Source organism: Rhinolophus sinicus, linkage group LG10, assembly GCF_036562045.2.
Source record: "Rhinolophus sinicus isolate RSC01 linkage group LG10, ASM3656204v1, whole genome shotgun sequence".
Classification (NCBI taxonomy): domain Eukaryota; kingdom Metazoa; phylum Chordata; class Mammalia; order Chiroptera; family Rhinolophidae; genus Rhinolophus; species Rhinolophus sinicus.
This window is the reverse complement of record NC_133759.1, coordinates 39,322,486-39,344,740: the sequence shown is the minus strand read 5'-3', so window position 1 is coordinate 39,344,740 and position 22,255 is coordinate 39,322,486. Positions and strand designations below refer to the sequence as shown.

General features: G+C 42.4%; 1 protein-coding gene across 3 annotated transcripts in view; it reads right to left on the bottom strand.

Annotated features, from left to right (window-relative positions):
* Positions 1 to 1,220: 1,220 nt before the first annotated feature.
* LOC109455192 (uncharacterized) overlaps positions 1,221 to 22,255 on the bottom strand; it is a 35,330-nt gene continuing 14,295 nt past the window's right edge. The window contains exons 7-11 of one of the 3 annotated variants that reach the window (XM_019746580.2): positions 18,824 to 18,919; positions 10,264 to 10,399; positions 4,639 to 4,745; positions 2,740 to 2,852; positions 1,221 to 2,279 (exon numbers count right to left, since the gene is read on the bottom strand). In XM_019746580.2, coding sequence (XP_019602139.2) covers positions 2,268 to 2,279; positions 2,740 to 2,852; positions 4,639 to 4,745; positions 10,264 to 10,399; positions 18,824 to 18,919 — 464 coding nt within the window. In that variant the 3' untranslated portion in view covers positions 1,221 to 2,267. The remainder of the gene's footprint in view (positions 2,280 to 2,739; positions 2,853 to 4,638; positions 4,746 to 10,263; positions 10,400 to 18,823; positions 18,920 to 22,255) is intronic. The other 2 variants (XM_074312937.1, XM_074312938.1) reach the window with 2 other exon arrangements.

The following is a 22,255-nucleotide window of genomic DNA, read 5'->3' as shown; positions in this document are numbered from 1 at the left end:
CTATACATATTTCCTTGCACACGTGTGAGACTATACCTGTAATATAAATTTCTAGAAGTAAAATGCCTGGGTCAAAAGCTCTGTAGTTTTCATTTTGATAGACATTGCCAAAAGATCTTTAAAGAGACACACAGAGTTTATATTCCCACCCAGCAGATGTTAGTAGAAAATTTCAAAAAAGATATTTTTTATTTTATTTTTTTAAGCAGTAACAATTTCTAAGGAAGCCACACACATTGGATATATAAATTCTATAGATAAGTTACCATATTTTGTCATGTATAATGCACACTTTTATGCCCAAATTTGTGAGAGAAAAATAAGGGTGCGCATTATACATGGGTAATACTAATTCCGTATCTATATAAATGTTTTTAATTCTTTTACTTATGCTTATGAGTTAAAAGTGTAACTCTAAATCAATAATGATACCCATGTGCAAAATAATACCCTGGAATAGGGTCATCAGTTTTGTTGAATTTACAACAAACTTGCAACAACGAAGAGTTCTTGGCCTTCTATAATGTATAAATACTGTAAATTTGTTACCAGTACATAAAATTTCTTGTACCTTGTATCTGTTCTTGTGTTTTGTAATTATTTGTTACATAAAATTTCTTGTACCATAATATGTTAAAAACTAAATGCTAAAATTCCTTTATAATACAAAAAGCAAGTACCTAAATGTAAACAGATAAAAATTTGAATTAAAAAATTAAAATGAAAGATTTTTCCCCCTGAAAGTTTGGGCCAAAAATGTGGTTGCATGTTATACACGGGAGCACATTATACACGGCAAAATACGGTATATTATTTTAACTCTTAAGCTCTATTGTTGTTTACTTTTAATGTATGAGGATCTTGGCTTGCTAACTAGATGTTAAGAGTCTCAGAAGTGGACATAATTTACTATACCCATCCCCACTTCTAGGTAGTTTGGTTCCACGAACCTGCCAGAATTTGTACATAGAATAAATAACAGGTTTGTTTTTTTTAACATAATAAAATGGTCTTAAGTCTTTTTTCTTTTCTTTTGTATTTTCCCTGTTCAGCTGTTCTAAGTGAAATAACTGCAATCACTCAACTTTGACATCAATAACAGCTATAATAATAGCCACTAACATTTATTTTTAAGCATGTACTATGAAATAGGTATTGTCCTAGAAAGCTTGACCTGTGTCACCTCATTCAATGCTCACCAAATGAGAAAGGTGCTATTCTTTTTTTTTTTTTTTTTTTTAAAGATTTTTTATTGGGGAAGGGAAACAGGACTTTATTGGGAACAGTGTGTACTTCCAGGACTTTTTTCCAAGTCATTTGTCCTTTCAATCTTAGTTGTGGAGGGTGCCGTTCAGCTTCAAGGTGTCCTTTCAGTCTTAGTTGTGGAGGGCGCAGCTCAGCTCCAGGTCCAGTTGCCGTTGTTAGTTGCAGGGGGCGCAGCCCACCATCCCTTGCAGGAGTCGAGGAGTTGAACTGGCAACGTTGTGGTTGAGAGCCCACTGGCCCATGTGGGAATCGAACCGGCAGCCTTCGGAGTTAGGAGCACGGAACTCCAACCGCCTGAGCCACCAGGCCGGCCCCAGAAAGGTGCTACTTATCTGTATCTTACATAAGGAGAAACTGAGGCACAGTGAGGTTATCTGACTTGCTCAAGGTCAGACACATGGAAAGCAGCATGTTTCCACAGAGAATTCTGACTTATCCAATTCCTGGCCCACACTTTCATATGCACCGTATTGTCACAGCACATAAAATGCAACTAATCCAATTTATAATCCATACATTGATCAACAACACCTCTTCCATTTCCCATGGAGCTGTCTGACATCCTCATTCGAGGTAAAGTGATTAGAAGTTTCCTCATTTGGGTAAGATCCCCATTTTTGGGGGTGTTGTCTTTTAGAAAGTGGTTATTATTTCGAAACATTCCTATTGTTCCAACTATAGATGTATTTATGAAAGCAGATTCTTTCTTTCTTTCTTTCTTAGATAAAGATCATGACTTTCTTCAAATTACAAATTTTACATGCACAAGAGAAGAAGCCCCCAAGAGGAATTCCACTTATTTTTACTAAGGCTTACTTGTGAAACCCACATTTTAGAGAATGATAAGCGTGATAAGGATTAATACTACTTGGAACTTTTATAAAATAGTCTTATCAAAATTTAGAACTTGAACGGGGCATGGTTATAGTGAAAAATATTATTATAGAATAAGCAATATCTTTCTAGGCATGTCTGGCCATGGAAATAGATAACATCCATATTCAGGTTTTAGCCTGTGAAATAATGAACAGGAAATCATAAATTAAAAAAAAAAGTTCAACTTCATACAATAGAAAGTAAACATATGTAAATCATTACCCTTTAAGAGGTAGCACATGCTTCATAAAGACTTTAGGTAAACTCACCATTTCAGGCCCACTATAAGCTAACAGGAACCATGATATGGGTAGCCTGGGGGGGGGGGGAGAGTTAAAGAGAGGAGGCAGGCTTTGCACTAATACTTGAAGGAACTATCTTGCTCCCTTACTACTTGTCCCTTGGTGCAATCATCATCCAACAGAATGGAACGATGGTTTAGGGGACTGGAACCTAGAGCCAAAATTCTAATGTTTTTATCAAGTGCAAAATCTGCTGATAGCACGGTCCACCCCACCCACCCCAGCTGAGTGTCTACGCTCCATACAGCGCTCCCTGGTGGATGTGACTAAGGGGCACAAACATCCAAAAACGTACCTTTTTCTTCTTTTTACGAGTAACATTAGATTTCTTGCTATTTTTCCAAATAGATCTGAAGGTGTCTGAGGAGATCTGAGGAGTGACTGTAATTTTTAGGACTGGGCGGTTACCTGAGAAGGGGGAGAACGTGATAGTAAGTGGGTAGGACATCTCACAACTCCATCTGATGGACCAGGTCTTAGGCTTCTGAAAGGAGCAGTCTCCTACATTCTTATTAACTGGGCAACCTTCCTCTCACTTAGTACACTTTCCTTATTTCTTCTTTATGTGAAGGATTCATAACAATTAATTTATCTCTGTAATAAGTTCTTGCATTAGTCCTTTCTTATCCACTCCCACTGCCTGAATGATTGCAGCCTTCTAATTAGTCTTCCTCACCCCAGATTTCCCCACCCCCAAATCCATCCCGGACTCTACTTCCAGAGTAGTCATCTGAATGCAAAATTCTGATCTTGTCATTCATCAGCTCTTCATCGTTAGTGGATCTCTCTTGTTTTTGCTTGTTGAGCTTCCATGTTAGCTTCTTTCTGGACTAGAATCGAGTTTCCTTTGGGCTTCCACTCCCCTGCCCTCCAGGGGTGAGCACATAACCCAGAGGTGGCCACTTAAGTGTATTTTTTCTCTCTGGCACTGTGATTGGTTAACAGGTGTGCAGGCGACTCATGATGGCCCAGTGAAATAATGGGAAAGGCTCTTTCTTGAGATTAAACTGGCAGAATGTAAACTTCTAGCTAATGCTTGGCACTGTGTGGGAAGAATGTGACTGAGAACAAAGTCAACACAGAAGAAGACCTTCCAGGAGATGGGGATAGGCAGCATTATTTGAAGCCCTAACTCCAGCTGGAACTATAGCTAGAACCACCCCTGGACTTTTACTCGTAGTTATATGAGTCAACAAATTTCTTTTTGTACTTAAATCAGTTTGAGTTGGTTTTGTATCACATGAAACCAAGAGTTCTCACTGATTTTCCTATAAAGGCCTGCGACATTGTGATTTATAAGACAGATATACCGCATCATTCAGATGATCAAAATATATTTCTTGTATATATTTGGTCTTAGTCCACGATTCTGGGCTCACAGCTACCAGAAGTCTTGGAATTTCCTGAGTGATAAGAGCAATGTTATAATCGGTCTCTTGTCCTCAGTTCCTGAAACTATTTCAGAGCCATAAAGGTGAAACGATGTCTTGTTATTCATAACAAGCCCCTTTCAATCACAACTGAGTTTATGTCAATGAAGTGACTTTTGGAAAAGCCTTAAAGTTGGGCGCTGGTTGCCAAAGGAACCAACCATGAATAGAGGGTTGGAAATTTCAGTCTCCTGATTTCTGGGGAGGAAAGAGGGGCTGGAGTACGGATCAATCACCAATAGCCAATGATTTAATCAATGATGCCTGTGTAATAAAGCCTACATAAAAACCCAAAAGGATGGGGTTTGGAGAGCTTCCAGGTTGGGGTGCCAGAATGCTTCCACGTGCCACAGTGCATGACCCAAACTCCATGAGGACAGAAGCTCCTTTGTTTGGGATCTCATCCTATGTTTCTCTTCATCTGGCTATTGATTTGTATCCTTTAATATCCTTTGCAATAAACCAGTCATCTAGTGAGTAGACTGGTTTCCTGAGTCCTGTGAGCCACTCTAGCAAATTAATTGAACCAAAGGAGGGAGTCAGTCAGAAGTACAGGTGACAGCCTGGACTTGCAATTGGCACCTGAAACAGAGGGCAGTCTTGTGGGACTGAGCCCTTAAGTTGTGGAATCTGGTGCTATCTCTGGGTAGATAGTGTCAGAATTGAGTTGAATTGTAGGACACCCAACTGGTGTGAGTAGTACAGCATTTAGAAATACATAGATATGGACGGATGGAGGGAAACACAAATTGACAACACTTTACCTGTCTTCCTGGCTCTCAGTGCTTCAAGTATGTTATCAGCAGCCATTTCTCCCAGGACATTATTTCCAAGGTCAATTTCCCTTAAGTGGGCAGAATACTTGATCAGGCTGACCAAAAAAAATGACAAAACAAAACAGCGTTGTCCCAAGTATTGTTACTCAGAGGAACTCAATCCGGTTATTTTGGAGTGTGATCTTTCTTTTTAGGTCCTTTTTACCCTCTCCCACCCCCAGTTCAAACATGATGCACTGACCCAGTTTGAAATTGGAGACATCCCAAATCCATTTACCTCCCCCTCCCCCCAATTTAACGTCTAATTTGGATGCCTGTCCTGAGTAAGTTGGTAGGATAAGGATTTTCAGTTGCCTTAAATCTTCAATTCGCTATTTATTCAACAGATTTGGTATAGTATTGTCAGGGCTTCCCAGTCTTTTGGATTTTACACACCAGTGAAATATCAAAAACCCTAGGGGGATTGACAAAGGTCAGTTTGGCAACTTTTAGTATGTCAAATAAATAACAACTCTCACATTAAAAGAACAAATATTTTTACATGAAGTTAGGAAGGGAGTACTCTTAAAATAAAGAACAGCTTCTTAAATCAAGTAAGTTTAGCTTTATGAAATGACTATCCTGTCTTTATTTTTCTAATTTCTTTGAGGACTATTGAAAATTCCTTCATAGCCTGGCACTGGCCTGCCAATTGGTCTTTGGGAATTTCTGGTGTCGTGAGTGGACATGGAATCTAGGTGAAGCCTGGGTTCCTGGTCAGCTTCTACTTCTTGTCAACCATGTGATCATGGGCGGCCATCTTCTCTCATGGCTCTCACCTTCTCCATTTGTAAAACTGGCCTGAAAAAGGCTATTCTACGTATTTCATAAGGTTGTGGTGAAAACAGAATGCACCAGTTCCTATGAAAGCATCTTGCAAAATATAATACCAATAATACTATATTATATTGAGTGCATACTTACTAACTGCATATTAGGTGCCTAACAGTGCAGGGATTAAAAGGAATTTAACATGTGGTCTCTGCTCTAAAAGAAATTATCATGACTATGAAGAAAACAATTTTGAGCCCTTACCATGTGCTGGGGATACGAAATTTCAGTTAGGGTCAGTAGTGAATGCAAGGCCATTCTCTTGTTCCTTGTATACATTTCTTACTGATTCAGCAGCCAGAATTCAAGGCCAGGCTGAATGGTCCTGCCAGACTCTCCTTCTCAAAGGTCTGCTCCCAAGGAAACAGGACTGTTTGTCTAATCAGGACTTGACTAGCGTTGGCTTTCTGAACTGCCTGATTATGTCCAATTCCTCAAACAAGATGGGTGAGAACAGGCTTGCTTCAAGGAGGAAGCAGGGGTGCACAAAAAAAGAAGGCGGAGACTGTTGAAGACGTATTTCGTAACTCCACAATTCTGCCTCTAGGTCTGATTTCAGAGGCCATGGATTTAACCGTTACACGACACCACCTCGCATGAGGTATGGTTTTATGCAGCAGTCAGTATGCATCAGGTGTGATCATAACCAGCCACATGCTTAAGCTCTTGTGCCCAGCACCAAGGGGCCTTGCGAGGGTTAGATGGGGCTGAAATCCAGCCAAACTCTGCTTGCCAAGTCCTGGGCCCTGAAATGTAGACCTGCAAGGGGTAACTTCCTCTAACTCATTGGCCAGAGGTGGTACCTCTTTTAATTCATCTGCTCAGAGGGGCTCTTTTTCTAAATTGTATAAAGGTGCTAGCTGGAGCCCTAGGCACTATATGTAGCACCTTACATACATGTTCTCATTTAGCCCTAAAACAATCTCTTGAGTTAGACACTATTATTATCTCCATTTTTACAAATGAGGAAACAGATATAGAGAAGTTACACTGCCAGTAAATCATGGTGCAGGGATGTGAACTCAGGCAGTCTGCTTCAAAATAACCATGAAGTATGATTCAAATATACCTACAAAATGGTTTTTTCCCCCCCTTTCTTCCCCCTCCTGCCTCCTGTTCAAGCCGTTGTTTCTCAGGCTAGTTGTGTAGGACACAGCTCCCTGGCCCATGCTGGTATTATGAGCCTTGCACTCTCCCCCAGCTGAGGCAGTCGGTTGCTCACAGCAGCTCACGACAGCTCACGCTGGCTGCCAGCCACTCATGCTAGCCACCAGCCAACCATGGCGGCACAGACAGTAACCCGCAGCAGCCCACCGCAGCACACAGCAGCTCACACTGGCTGCGGGCCACTCATGCTAGCCATCGGCCACTCATGGCAGCACACAGTAGCCCACAGCAGCCCACAGCAGCCCATGGCAGCACACAGCAGCTCACACTGGCTGCTGGCCACTCACACTGGTGAGCTCATGGACGCACACAACAGCCCACAGCAGCCCACAGCAGTTCACAGCAGCTCACACTGGCTGCCGGCCACTCACGCTGGCCATCGGCTGCTCATGGAGGCACACAGTAGCCCATGGCAGCACACAGCTGCCCGCAGCAGCACACAGCAGCCCACAACAGCTCACACCAACCTCTGGCTGCTCAGGGCAGCCCAGCCCCAGGGAGAGCTGTTGTTCACAATTTTAGCTGTAGAGGGCGCAGTTCACTGGCCCATGTGACCTCGTTAGGAGCACGGTGGTCCAACCACCTGAGCCACAGGCCTGGCCCAAGAAAAATGTTTTAATCTCCAATAGTTCTCAATTCTTACACTTTCAAAAAGAGAACAAGAAGTTCTAAGTATTTAGTGTCAGAACTAAAAAAACATGGGAATGGAATTGCCGGCACTGGTGCACGTTATTAGTGGGACTTACGTACCCTGTCACACAGAATCAGCTGTTGCACAGACCCCATGCTCAGAAGGGCTCCTCACTTGGTTTAGTGCTCTGCTATCATCGGATTCTTAATAATATTTGAACAAGGACCATGAGATTCCATTTGCACTGGGTACCCACAAATTTTGTAGCCAGTTCTGCCATCATGTTTAATGTGGCAGAGCAGAAAGCAAAATCTGACAAAGGGTCAGTCTTAAGTAATTGTACTGTTCTGTCAGCCCCATAGACCATTGCTAGATGAATCCTTAGTCATCATTCTGGGAGGCCTGGTTCATGAGAAGAGTGACCAGTAAGGTTCCTGCATGCAAACCAGCATTTGGCTCCTGCCTTAGCCTCAAAGAAGCCACTGATACTGGCTTTAGGGGTAGACTTAAACAGCAGAGCTAGGTAAGACCTCATCACAAACCAAAGGCATGATATCCCTTGTCCCTGGAATAGCTAATCTGAAGGCGAGGATAGACCCATGTTGTACCAAAGGTAAATAGGGCCAGCGGGTAGGCAGGTAGTTAGTGCCCTATAATCTCCATTACCAAATTTTACCCCAACATAAAGATAAAAAGCTGACTTTACTGGCAGACCCCCAGATAAATCCTTTACCTCCCCATCTATCCACTGAGCTCCTCCTTTGTGGATAATCAGGACCCTCAATGATAAAAGCTGAGAAGCCATAAATCCGTTCCCTGAAGTGCTCCAGGAGCCTGTTTGGTCATCTTCCAACTTGTTCTACAGCTGGCCCAGAACTGGGCTTGTCAGGGTGAGGTGGGGTTTTGAAGATGGTGCTTCTACTTCCAGGGCACTAACCTGTCAGCATGGCAGATAGGTACAGAAGGGAAGCGAGTATTGGATCTGCAAAGGTGAAAATGGGGAGAGGAGCTGTCCTCGAGGTGAGCATGCAGCTCACTAAGCAAGTCACATCAGAAAGTCACCAACCACCAATGAGATGGAGTGAGGCTGAGAAAGGCCCAGAATCGAAGAATGATACAAAGACCATGGATGCTACATTTGCACTAAGCTGTCTTTATGAGTTCAAGTGGGTTAGGTCACTAGAGTAATAAAGAGAAACTCTTAAAAGCAGCCGGAGGAAAAAGACAAATTATGTCCAAAAGAGCAAAGATAAAAGTGACAGTAGACCTCTCTTCAGAAACAATGCAAGCAGAAGACAGTGCAGTGACATCTTGAAAGTAAACTGTCAACCAAGAATTCGATATCCAGAAAAAAGAAATCTTTAAAAATGAAGAGAAAAAAGACTGTTTAAACATATAAAAGCTTAGAGAATTCATCACCAGAGATTAGGACTATAAGAAATGTATAAATAAGTCCTTCAGACAGAAGGATACTAGATCAAAATGTGGATGCATTGAAAGGAACAAAGAACACTGGAAATGGTACATATGTGAATAACTTTAAGAGACTTCCTCCCTTATTTAAAAAATAATTAATTGCTTAAAACAAACATAAAGATAATGTATCCTGGGATTTATAACATTTGTAAAAGTAAAAAGACAACAATAGCACAAAGGATGGGAGGGAAAGGAAGTGTCCTGTTGTAAGGTTGTTATGCTATAAGTGAAGTATTATATTATTTGAAGGCAGATTGTGATAAGTTAAAATGAATAGTGTAAATAAATACTAGAGCAACCACTAAAAAGAAAATATAAAGGTATAGCTCATGGTTATTTTTAGTTTGGGGAGATCCAAGATGGCGGGAGGAGATACACACTGCTTCCATCCATGAACACATTAAAATTATAACTAAATTATAGAACAATCAACCTGGAGAACCATCTGAGTCTGGCTGAACAGAAGTTTTATAACTAAGGACATAAAGAAGAAGCCACAGCGAGACTGGTAGGAGGGGCGGAGACGCTGAACAGGTGCCATACCTGTGCGTGGTGGATGAGAATCAGGAGGGATATCTCAGGCATGGCGGTTCCCCCCCGGAGGAGTGAGGGACCCCAGCCCCCACCAGCCTCCCCAGCCTGGAGTACAGGTACCAGGAAAAGGAGTCCCCACAACATCTGGCTGTGAAACAACATCTCCCATTCCTCCGGGTGGGATGGAAGGCTGCAAGAAAGCCAAACGTCCTCTTAAAGGACCGCGCACAGATTCACTTGCTCGCAGGCACTCACCTTGGAGGGACGGTGACTCGGGGATGTCAGAAGCATATGGGGGGGGGGGGAGGCAGCCTGAGGTGTGTGGCTTCCAGGTGAAGGCTGGAGGACAGTCGGCGTTGTGTGGAGTCCTTCTCTCCAGCAGTCAGCAAGCAGCCGCCATCTTTCCTGTGTTGAGCCCGCCCCCTCCAGCCAAATCTGAATCTGATTGGTCTGGTGAGCTCTGCTGTTCCGCCCTGCTGACTCACTGGGACCCTGCCCCACCCAATTCCCCTGAAAGAGTGTTCATGCTTGAGTAGACTCCCATTTTTCCTCAGGTTCCTTACATTTTATATTATACTGTGACTTTAGGGAAGAAAAATCTGGAGGTCATACCTCCTGTCTTTCCTTAGTTGCCAACTCCTTAAAATGGGGTTTCTAGTGAGGTCTTTGATACTCCTTTGTGGGCTCACAAACCACTGTCTGCCACGCCATTTCTATGGTTTTAGGCCTTTCCTTAAGATCACGTACCAAGACCCTCTCAGAGCTGAAAAACCACCCTTGCACTATTAACAAGCTGCAATTAAATCATTGTCTCAAAAATAAATAAATAAATAAACAAACAAACAAATAAATAAATAATAAATCATTGTTTCCATGATTTAAGCCAAGCACCTAGTTTTAAATGAACAAATAAAACCTCTTAATTTTCTACTCACCATGTTAAAATTTGAATGAATTCCAACAAACCATTTTCTCCTTCTTTTCCTTTTCCATCTATGCCATTATCTGCCAAATACAATTTCACTAACCAAGGACCCGCTTCTGTCAAACCCTTAATTTTTTTCTTGACTCCTACAAGAAAATTGGAGTGATTTTATTATTTGTAGACAATAGCTCCCCTGTTTAACACCAGCTAAATTGATTTTATTTTTTTAAATCATACTTATGTATTTCACTTGTGTGAGCCGATGCATTTTGTAATATAGTCAAGGAAATACATGTAATTTAAGAACTCCTTTTTAAAAATACTCAGTACATCCTTTATTCTTTACAACAGCAAGCCCCAAATTGCTTTGTATGAAAGGAAATCTCATTGCAGATGTAGATCGCTGCCTTACTTTGGCTAAAGGGAAAAATCAATGACTCTAGAAATTTCTTGGTAGAAGATGACTGAGTTGTCTGCTGATCCTGGGGAAATGATAGTCCTTGAATAGGGTTTTAGCCCTTTAAAGGAGACTGTAAAGTTGTCACTTTATTTATTTATTTTTTTGAGTTCCAGAGGGACAAATTGGAAGGAGAAAGAACCACTCTGCCTTCATAGACTTCACGACTGAGGTCAGTGGTGCTGGAGTCTGGCTCTCCCTTGTCTGTCTATCCAGCTTTCATAAAGTTCAGTGTCAGTCCCGTGGAGTGGCATCATGTACACATTTAATTTGTATCAGTTCAAGTTTAGGAGTTTGACAAAGAAAAAAATCGGAAAGGGAGGGAGAAAAAGTAATAGCCGTAGATGTAATGCTGGCTCATCCACTCAGGAAGTGTGAGATGGGAGATCTGACGCTCCAGCCCCAAAGCCAGCTTGCTTCCCGGGGCCTCCAACTGTTCAAAGTTTGTGGGCAACATGACCCCTTAAGCCTCAGCCAACTACTTCATTTTGGGGCTCAACTGAAAAACAGTGATCTGTTCTGAAGTCGGGGAAGAAACTCGGTCAGACTTAGAGATCATATATCTACACGTTATACAGTGCAGGCAATTTAAGGGATTTTAAAGGTTCATTTAGCTATATGCTAATTTTGCCGAACATGCTGATTTGGGAACCTAACCCCAGAGTTAGACAGGACTCTTGTACCTGACTTCATCCAGCATTCGACAAATCTTTTTGAGTTCCTATTATGTGCCAGGCACTGTTCTAGGTGCTGGAAACTCAAAGAAACAGGAGACAGAACTCCCTGCCCTTATGAAGCTGACATGAAGTGAATGCTAAGTAGTGTGTAGGAGAAGCAAGAAAGAGAGAAAAGTCGATAATAATTAAGTATAAATTTTCAAGCCAGGAAAGAGAACTGACTTTCGTGTCAGGGAGAGGTGATAAATATGGACATTGGGCCATTCTAGTTTGCCAGTTGATGTTGTTTTTTTAAGTATGGTTTAAAAAAATATTCAGTTGGTTTCTTTGGATATGAATCTGATCTGCTGGATTGTTGAATGAAAGCGACAAGATTTCTTTTCCTCCAAAACACAGTTGGAGGTATGAAAACTAGCCCATCCTTTAGTTTTATTGAGGAGAAGCCTAACTTGTCCAAATTTCATTTATCCTTACATCCAGGACATGGGGGTGATAGCAAATGACAGCCATTACGAGAAATACAACAGGGCTAAAATATTAGAACAGTATCTCGCACGTTGTAGGTGTTTAATGACTGTTTGTTGAATAAATGAACAAATCAATGAATAAAAGAGTGTAGAGTGCAGTCATATTGTAGGGACTTTTATCTCACTGTTCATTGTTTTCCCAAGTACAGTGTAGCTAATAATGCCGTGAGACCACTCACAAACACGAATAGAACCTGACTTTTCTATTTATAGAATCTCTTCACAAATATGTGCTTTTGAAAAGTTACGTTCACTGCTCAGAATGATTAACGATGTGGATACCGGTAGCATGTGGCACTCATTTCTTTTTGCCCCCTTCTGGCACACCAACAAGCCGGAGTGATGAAACATGAGGCTGGTGGGGCCAACGCCAAAGGCCGCATTCCTGAGCAGCTGCTCAGCTTTGCAAGGAAAGGAACGATCTCAGCCAGTCTATACCCCCAGCTTAGCCAGCATGGCGCTAATGTGTGCCACTGGAGAGAAAAGGCGCTTCCAGGCCTGTGACTGGCCTGGCACAACTTGCATCCCCATAGGAAAACCAATCCAAATCTGCCTCCATTGGTGGTAAGGGAGGTAACAATGTCATCTGTTCCCATGAAACATAACCAGTTTGGAAAGGGCTAATCTAAAACACTCTCTGGAATTTCAACCTCTACTGAGTCACAGTGCCTTGGGAGAGGGCAGGGAGGCTGATGCTGCTTAGTCCAGGGATTTCCTTTTCCGGGCCTTGAACCAAAGTTCAAGCAGAACCAAATTCTTTTGTCTGAATGGAAAACAAATTCCTCAGAGTTAAGTGTGAGTCCATGCTCAACCCTGTGTAATATTTGATTCACCCCAGCTGTATTCACCCCAACCTATTTTGACCTAATCTTACATTTCTTTAAACAAAAACAAGCTCACTAACAATGATCACTTTAACTGACCCCCCTCTGTCTCAGAGAACTTAGCAGTGCCACTTGGGCCTAAGAGGCAGCCGGGTGGTGTAGTAAAATGAGCAGAAACTCTGGGCTTAAAACCTCTCTCTGAAAAATGTTGTGTGACCCCCCAGAAAGTCACCTAACTTCTCTGAACCTAAATTTCTTTGTTGCTAAAACAGAGTTCATAGTACTCATCTCCTAGATGCATTGGGAAGATCGACTGGGAAGCATGGTGAAATAACAGTTGCAGAGGCACTTAGTACACAGCAAATATTCCTGCCTCGTTTCCCAGTTTCATTTCTGGATGTTGTAAGTCACTGAAACACTGGCATGGGGGCAACCTGGTGGGGAACTCTGTGTATACGGTGTCTCCCCTTCTGCCACTGGCTCCCTGAGGATCAGATACAGACAGACATGTTTCTGACAACTGCTCGTCTCCCCTGGAAGCGACCCCACAGATCCAATATGGACTCACCCAACCTGTGTTTCTCCCACTTGCTCTTTAGTTAACTGCCAGGTCCCCCAATTATCCTTGACTTCAGAATCTTTCTTACCACCCTCATTGAACCGACTACTATGGTAGGTGCTGTCAATTCTCTCTCTTAAATGTATCTAGATTCTATCTTTCCATCACTGCAGACTCAGCTCTGCACTTTATCCTCTCTTCTCTGAACTGCTGTAAAGGCCTCCAAACTCATCTTCCACATCCAGATATCTCTCTCTCTAAAATGTATTCTGCTCCGCTGCCCGAGGTTCTTTTTAAAAATCCAGTGCTCTTGCTTCAAAAGCATCATGACACCCCCTTTACACACAGGAGAAAGTCTAACTCCTCAACAGCAGCCACAGCTTTTGGCCATGCGGGTCCACTGGCCTTTTCAGCAACGTCTCCAGTCATTCTCCCAGTGACCACTCTGTGGTGGACATCTCGCTTCCCATAGGCTGAACGCTCCAGGCACTTGCACCCCCTGAGCCTTCTCTCTTGTGGGTCTCTTTGCCTAGAATGCCCTCTCTTTTCCAGTTGATGAATCTCTTCTCACTCTTTCCAGACAGAACTCTTTTTCCCTTGTGGGCCAGCACCCAAAGGACAAGTGTACATTTTCATGGAACCAGAAGCTCCCCAGAGAAGGTACCTCGTCTTCTCCCTCACTCTACGGCCTTTTCTGGGACCACCAGAACAGGCAGGCATCAGCATTATGGTGGGCATCAGACTGTTTTGCTTAACCACTACTTAAACGTTCATTTGTGGATGCCATGTCCTGGTAGGACCTCTTCTTAAGGTTGATTTTTTTTTTTTTAACTTGTTAAAAATAGCTTCTTTCCACCAGCAAGGAGCATGTGTGATTTCCTGTGTAATTACTAGAGGTTAATAAACTAGAATATAAATTCTGTTTGCTTGATCGTAAGTCTTAAGAAAGCAAAGTGTAATTAGTGTTGGATGATTCACACCTCAGACCTTGGACCCTGCCTCTATTGTTTAGCTATCACCCCAGGATAAAATCCCACGTAAAAATAATTTCAGGATTGTAATCAGTAATTTCCTGATTTGGAACTAATAAAGCTGTTTTGAAAACAACATTTTGACTTTTGAACTTGACCTTTGTATTCCTTAATGCTGCCAGCATTCGTATGGACTGTGGCTATAAGCAATGATGCCTTATTTGGAGGAAGGCGACATAGGGGCTGTAGTAAGTGTCTGATCAATCCCAAGCTTGTGGACTAACCATTTTACGGTTGGACTTTGCTCCCTGTACACATTTAAGTCATATTCTGGCCCCCCAGTCCTAAATCCTTGAGAATTAGGACATCCCTGGAAGCTATAGTGTGGGGCTTGGGCTGCGAAGTAGAGCAGGCTTAGGGGATCGGACACCCCTGAGTCTTTGCTGGGTGTTTCAGGAAGTTTTGGGGCCTTGAGGTGATATGGCAAAACTGGCTGACGGGGCTCGAGGGAGGTAACTTATCAGCAGATGACTATTCCGATGACCTTTCAGGGCCTTCCAATCTTTAGCCATCTTCTGGCTCTTTATGGACCTGACGGGCTTGTGACTAGGCATAGGTCAAGCCAGACGTCACTCACGTGAGCATTGATCACCTTCCAGGCCCAAGATCTCCAGTTACCATAGAGCCCTGGTACAGAGCCGTGGGGCTCAGAAGGGGCCAGACTGGATCTGGAAGGGACAGAGAAGCCGAAACAGAAATGGGCCTGGGCCCTGTGTGTTCTGCAATTTCCATGGCAGAGCAGAGGCATCTATCTAGGAGCCTCACTTTGCCCTTGGATTTTCTTCACTGAGCAAAATAAATCAGAGTAGGCGATCTGATTTTCTTTCAAGTCTAAAGCAGTGAGACCCTGGACTGACAGCATCAGCGTCACATGGAAACTTGATAGAAATGCACATTTTCCAGCCTTACCCTCCGAATCACTGATTCAGAACTTTGGGGGGGTGGGTGGGCACAGCAATCGGTGTTTTTATAAGCCCCCCGCATGCCTCCGATGCCACTCAAGTTTGAGGATCACTGAACTAATGATTCTTCTTGTTCGGTGGTGCTTTGAGGCAGGACTGGTTTGGACAGACAGACATCTAACTTCTTCCGTAAGCCTAGAAATGGGTTACTTTGCCTCTTCTAATAACTTATAAATGACTGCAAAATGTAAAGTTGTCCAGTTCTTGTGAGTACACGCTTGGAGAGGAATAGTAAGGGGCGTCAGGCTGCTGAATGGGGGTTTTGACTCATACAGTATTGAGTTCAACTTTCCAAGCAGCAGACTAAAAGCCTCCTGTCCACAAAGGGGTGAGCATAAAAGTAGTTGTCTGTTTTCAGTTGAGACCAAATGGAAACCATCTGGACTCCTTGCTCAGGAGGTTGATGGGTTATCAGCTCAATCTGGCCCTTTATTTTCAAACAAGTGGAACACTGCTACCACAGACCAAAGTCACCCCCAACCAAACACCTTATGACTTTGAAAATAATGATCCAATGTGGGAAACTGTTTTTAAACTTGCTTTGTGAACTCTGGAAAGCATGAAAATAGTCTGCTCTGATGAGAAGTTATAAAATAAATACATACATTGGATACAAAGTTATTTCTGTTGATCTGAGGTACAGGATTCCTTGGGTGGTAAAAGACTTTAATGGCTCCCATTGTCTATTGGATTAGTCCAGAAGCTTAGCCCGACACATGAAGTTCTCCTCAATGTGACCCACTCCTCTTGCCAGGTCACCCTCCCCTATCTTCTTGTTCCAATGAAACTTGTGGCTTGTGGCTTGTGTTGTCACGGCCTCTCTTCCTCACTTCACTCCTTCATGTGAGTCCTTTTTTTCTTTCCACATCAGGTCAGTCCCTAAGCTCATTTACAAAGCCTTCTCCCTGATTCCGTGTCTAGGGGAGAATGCCCTTCTCTCAGCCCAGTGTCCATGTTTGGTCCTTGGCAGATGCTGTCTGTGTGGTTATTTGTTCCCTAAGTATGTATCCTGTTTCTAAACTACATCTGGGTCCCTTGTTATGAGCTGAATTTTGTCTTCTCCCAAAATTCATAGGAGAGGCACGGAACAGATTCTCCCTCAGAACTTCCAACCCTGCCAACATCTTGATCTTGACTTCCAGGCTCTAGAACCATGAGACAATGTATTTCTGTTGTTTAAGCCACTCAGTCTGTGGTACTTTGTGATGGCAGCCCTAGGAAACCAATGTACTCCTAAAAGGCTGGGGCACACCTGGGCCCCACACAGAGCTGGGCCTTGATCACCATTCTCTGTTACCACAGCTACAGTACAGGAAGGTGAGCTCCTTGGGGCAGGGACCAAGGATATCCCTCACTACGTCCTTTAACACCAGCTCCAAATGGCCCGGAGGACATTTTATTTCATTAGTTTTGACTCAAAGAAATGACCACAGGCAGCCTGCAGGTCTTCAAGGCCTCTAACCTCGTCCCTGGAAAAACTGTGATACTGGACTCTTCTGGGGTCCTTGTGGGAGAGAATGGACAGCTCACAAAGGTCAAAAGAAGCAAGTCTGGTACTTTCATGCCGTTTTAGTAGCTAAAAGGTAGTCTTGTGACCTGGGCCTCAACACAGCTATTATTTAAAAGCTGAAATTTGAATAATTGTATTGCTCTCTTTTTACTTTTCCTTCAAACTACGTACCTACCTTTTATGAGGGCTTAGTATCACCAGGATTTACATAGGGGTGAGGTGTGGGGGACTTGGGGGTGTACACAGGAGAAGCCATTCTCAAAGGGCCTCACTTTCAGACTCTGGTGTCACCCCCTAATGAGGTTATGCCTGCATTCTCTGTGTTTTTACGTGTGTTAGAAGCGTTCAATGGGGAACGTAAAGATTCCAAACATCATGTAATTTTTTTAAAACTTCTGCCATTAATTAATTTTAAAAAATTATTTTCTTTTTAAATCAGGACGTTCCAACAAGTAGAAGTAGTCAGAGCGTCTCTCCAGCCTTGAGAAGCCTTGATGTTTCCAGGTAGCTTTTGGCCTTTTGGCCTTTCTGCAAAGCCAAGCTGACTGCAAGGCATGATGCAGACACGCGGCCTCTGTCCTTGTCATCCCTTAAGTCTAGATGCAGAGTTAGAATCAGGGACCCTGTAGTCGTTCTCCTCTCAGGTGGCACCTGGCCCAGTGTACGACTGTCCTCTGTGGGGCCATCTATCTTGGAGACACCGATCACCCTCATCCCCACAGGGACCCCAGCCAACTCCTCTGAAAGGATTTTTGGTTGAAAATATTCCAAATCGGTAACTGTCGAAAATAAATGATAGCCTAAAACGTTTTTTCTTCTCCTTTTTCCTTTTAACAAATGTTTCCAAAATCTACTAGCACTCTCCAGTGGAAAGACTATATGTACATCAGGCAACGGACACAGGGTCTGATAAATTTTCTCACTTTACCTTTTCATTTGGCTTTATAGATCCTAAGAATTTATATTTTTCTAATTTAGTAAGATTTCCCAGAAGAGATGTGAGGATCATCCAAGGACAGGAAAAAGACCACACAAAAACAGATTAAAATTGAGGAAGAGAAAGCCCAAGGGTGACGAGCTTCATTACGAGGGACTGTCACCTCCACACACTATCTGTACAGGAAAATAAAACCAAAACCAAAATCCAATGGATGAAAACAAAACAACACAGATTTAGTTTAGCCTCCCTAAAGAGCTTCCAAACACTGTTCATGAGACACCCAGTGACCGTCTTGTGCTGTCTTTTTGTGACTTCACAATGTTAAAGCGGGAGTGGAATTCAGGAAGTTGTGAGCACCAACTTCTTGATGGGCAGGACACTGGTAAGATGCAAGTGCTGGGGACAGAATCCTGGTTCCCTCAGACTTAGCTGAGAGCCTTCAGTACTTGGATGGCTTCTCCTTTAGTTTAGTTCTGCTCAGAGGTTGTGGAGCTGGTGATTTCTTAAAATTTCCTCTGAGTGACTGAGTTTCTGATTCTAAGTGATGAGCAGAGAAGTCTCCAAGCTGAATTTATCACGTCCTGCTGGTTGTTTATTGCAGCCATATTCTCAAACCAGCCTAGACCCCATACTTGGTGTTTGGCCTTGCCAAATGTGCCAAAGATGCATTCCCCTGGTGGACATGGCTAAGCTGTTCTGTATTGGGTTTAAATCAGGGGTGTCCAAACTTTTTTCAACGTTTTTCACTAAGGGCGATATGCGGTAAAATACACAAACAGCCGGGCCACTCACTCGAGGTGAAGTATGTATTGCCTCACCTGGTTTATTTAAGTAAACTAAATATACTTTTGGAATTTGCTGCGGGCCAATAAACAATGGATCGTGGGCTGCAGTTGGCCTGCGGGCCGCAGTTTAGACACCCCTGGTTTAAATGAAGTCGTAAAACACGGAGTCTTTTTTTCCACTTGAATTTTTCTGTTTGGGGTAATTACTTTAGTAGTGGGAACCCAGAGCCCATTAAAGGAGGAAGTGATTTACAGAATAAAGGAAGTGGGTGGAATACTAGAAACATCACAAAAATACCTTTTTTTCTCTTCTTTTTCCCTAAAGTAGTTTTCACTGTTACAGCTCCAGAAGACTTTGTCATCTGGTTCAAAGTTGAACTTCCTCTCTGTCTGGCTGTATATATATAAAAAAATATTAAAAAATAAAAAGCCTGTTCAAAGTTTCATGAATGGGTTTTTGACACACTTTGATATTCACTATTGCCTTAATTTTATGTACACTTGGGGGAGAGATATTTCTCATAAGAGAGAATTATCTTACTCATTGTCAAAATCACATTCACTTCAGTTCAGTCCTATGTTTTTCATGTTTCTCTCCTTGAGACTTGAGGAGAACAAGCAACCAAGTGGGGCCCCAAGAATCGTCCTGCAAGGCCTTGCATAGTCTTCTTTACATTCCATAGCTGCCTCCTATAAAAGTGGCTTAAAATATCTAAGATTAGTGAGCATGTAACAGAGAGGAACAATTGCTGGCATGTTTTAATATATATATGTATGTATGTATTATCTCTTTGGCGTCATTCTGGATCCTTTTTTTTTTTTTTTGCACCCCACATCCCATCCATCAGGAAATGGTATAGATGTAGAACCTGACTTCCTCTGCTACTACTCTAGTGTCACCTGGATAGACACCTCTCACCTCTCACCACCACCTCTCACCTGGATGACAGCAGCCTCCCGACAGGACTCCTGCCCCCACCCCACCTTGTCAGTTTGCCACACGGATTGAGGGTCTTTCTCAAACCTAAGTCCTAAGTCCTCTGCTTCTTCCTAGCTAACAAGGCCCTTGAACATCCCCTCCCACTCCCCTCCCTGTTATCCCTCTATGTGCTTCTTGCTATTCCCTGGGGTCTTGGTGCAGGCTGTCCCCTCTGTCTGGAATGCTATTCCCATTTATCCGCAAACTCACTCCCTTACCAACTGTGTCTGGACACAAACCCTATATTTTCAAGGAGGCTTACACTCAACCATCTATTTGAAATCACACCCCATCCAGCTTCCTCCCCTGGATACCCAAACTTGCCTATCTTGCCTATCTTTTTCCAGAGCAATTACTTGTAATAAACTATAACACGCATATATTTGTCATGCCTTTTAAAATTGTCTGACTTCCCCTACCCCCATCCACACACCCATCCACACACATGCTTAAGCACACTGCATTCCCAGCCCCCTCCTCAGGGACAGGGATCTTTGTTTTATGCACTAATGTCTCTCAAGCACCAGGAACAGTACTGGGTACATATTAGGAGACACACAAGTACACACACACACACACACACACACACACACACACTTAATGAAAGAACGAAGGAGCATCATTACTAAGATTGCATTTTACACAAGTAATTAAGAAAATGAAGTGGTCATTGGATTGTGAGGCATTCATGCCTCTTTGTCAGCAACAGAAACTGACTATGCCTGACTGGCAGGAAGGCCTGGGAGTAATGCACAGAACAGGAGAGAAAACCAAACATTTGGGCCTTACAAAGCAGTGGTCTCAAAATATTTTTGCTCTCATATATCCTAGAGGAATATTGAAAAGCTATATCATGTACATTTTGAGGTTGGTACCTAAATTTGTTCATCACATATTTTAAAATTTCAAAGGATGAGATTACTAGCATATGGCAAACATTGACATTTTAAAATAAAATCTGTTATACCATTCTCTTAAGTGTATCAAATGGAATGTAAATTCCAAGCAATTTGATTCCCACCATCTTCCATTTAAAAAAATCCCAAATAACCCAAAATATGAGCTGATTCTTCTTTAGTGATCGAAATTTTTCCATTATTCCTTTTTCTTCTAGTGATTTTACTTGTATTTCCATTTGACTTACTCTGCAGAATTTTATATTTGAAAGTCTTTTATAGCTCATCCTGTAATACTTCTCTGTAATAAAATACTACATTTACCAATATTTAAATTTTAAAAATTTCTTGGGATCATAAGGCTCTAAAGTATTAAAAATATCTTCTGCAGTTATTAATCGATTTTTAGAAGTATATGGTTGATTCATACAACATATGTATCCTATACATTTTGATAAATTCTAATTAAGTACAAAAATAAAAATTTATTGAACAACTCAGTGAGATGGATGGTGCTGTTTTATTTACTTGTTTTTATAATTAATTCATATATTCTTTAAAGAATATTACTGCTAAAATGAGGTAGACTTCAACATCAGTACCATTTCTATTTTCATTGTGATAGTTATAAATGCTGGGAAATCTTTTTCATACAAATGGGAATGGAATAGAGTTGCCAAATGTAACCTCCCTTGCCCCCGCCTCCAATAGAGGACACCCCATTCCATTTCAATGTCAGGTAAACAAATAATTATTTTACTATTATATCTCAAACATTGCATGGGACATACTTATAATAAATTGTTTTTCATCTACAGTTCAAATTTAACTATTATTCAATTCTGTGAATTCCTGAATTTTAAGCTAAAAATCACATGGTGGTTGGTCGATCAAAAAAAAGAAAAAAAAGATTTTTAATGACCTGTCACTTGATAACTTGATTATCTCTTCCTTCAAGTATGAGAAAAGTGAAAATCAGAAGCCACCTGTGTGTATGTAAAAAATGTTTTGCCACTGAGTTACTAGAGTCATTCACTTTCTTAACACTTACATTAATATTTTGAATTGACTCTTTGTTTTTGCATCCTGGGGAAGACACTCTGCTCAGATATGGATGGGAGAGAAGTGCGTCTTTCTTCGACAAAGTAAAACGATGATTGTGACTAACGATCACAGGTATTGGGTCCTCACGGAAGCTGAGAATCTGGATATATGTTTAAAATTATCCCTTCCCTCTCATACACTCTGTGTCTGACTGTATTTGGGCTGCTATAACGAAATGTCATAGGCTGAGTGAATGGCTTAGAAACAACAGTGACTCCTCACAGTTCTGAAGGCTGGGAAGTCTAAGATCCAGGCACCAGCAGATTCAGTATCTGATGAGAGCCGCTTCCTGATTCATAGATGCCTGTCTTCTTGCTATAACCTCACACAGCAGAAGGGTGAGGGAGCTCCCTGGGGTCTCTTTCATAAGGGCACTAATCCCATTTAGTAGGGCTCTGCCCTCATGACCAAATCAACTCTTAACACCACCACCATGGGGATTAGGGCTTCAACATATGAATTTGGGGGGCGGGGCGTGGAGTACAATAGTCTATAGCACATTTGTTTCAAGACAAGGGTCGTAAGGGACAGGGAGCAGGGCAGCTCCAGGGGTCTGACAGGACAGCTAAAGCACAGGTTGTTGGGTGTCACAGTTCGCCTTAGAGGAAGAGAAACCCTGAATTGTACTTGCTGTGGGTTTTGTTGTTGTTGCTGAGATCCTGAATCATGAGAGGAACTTAAAAGAGGTTCTGTATGCTGACCACTGACCGCAGGGCATGGCCCAGCTGGAGCAGTCTGCATCCTGTCCAAG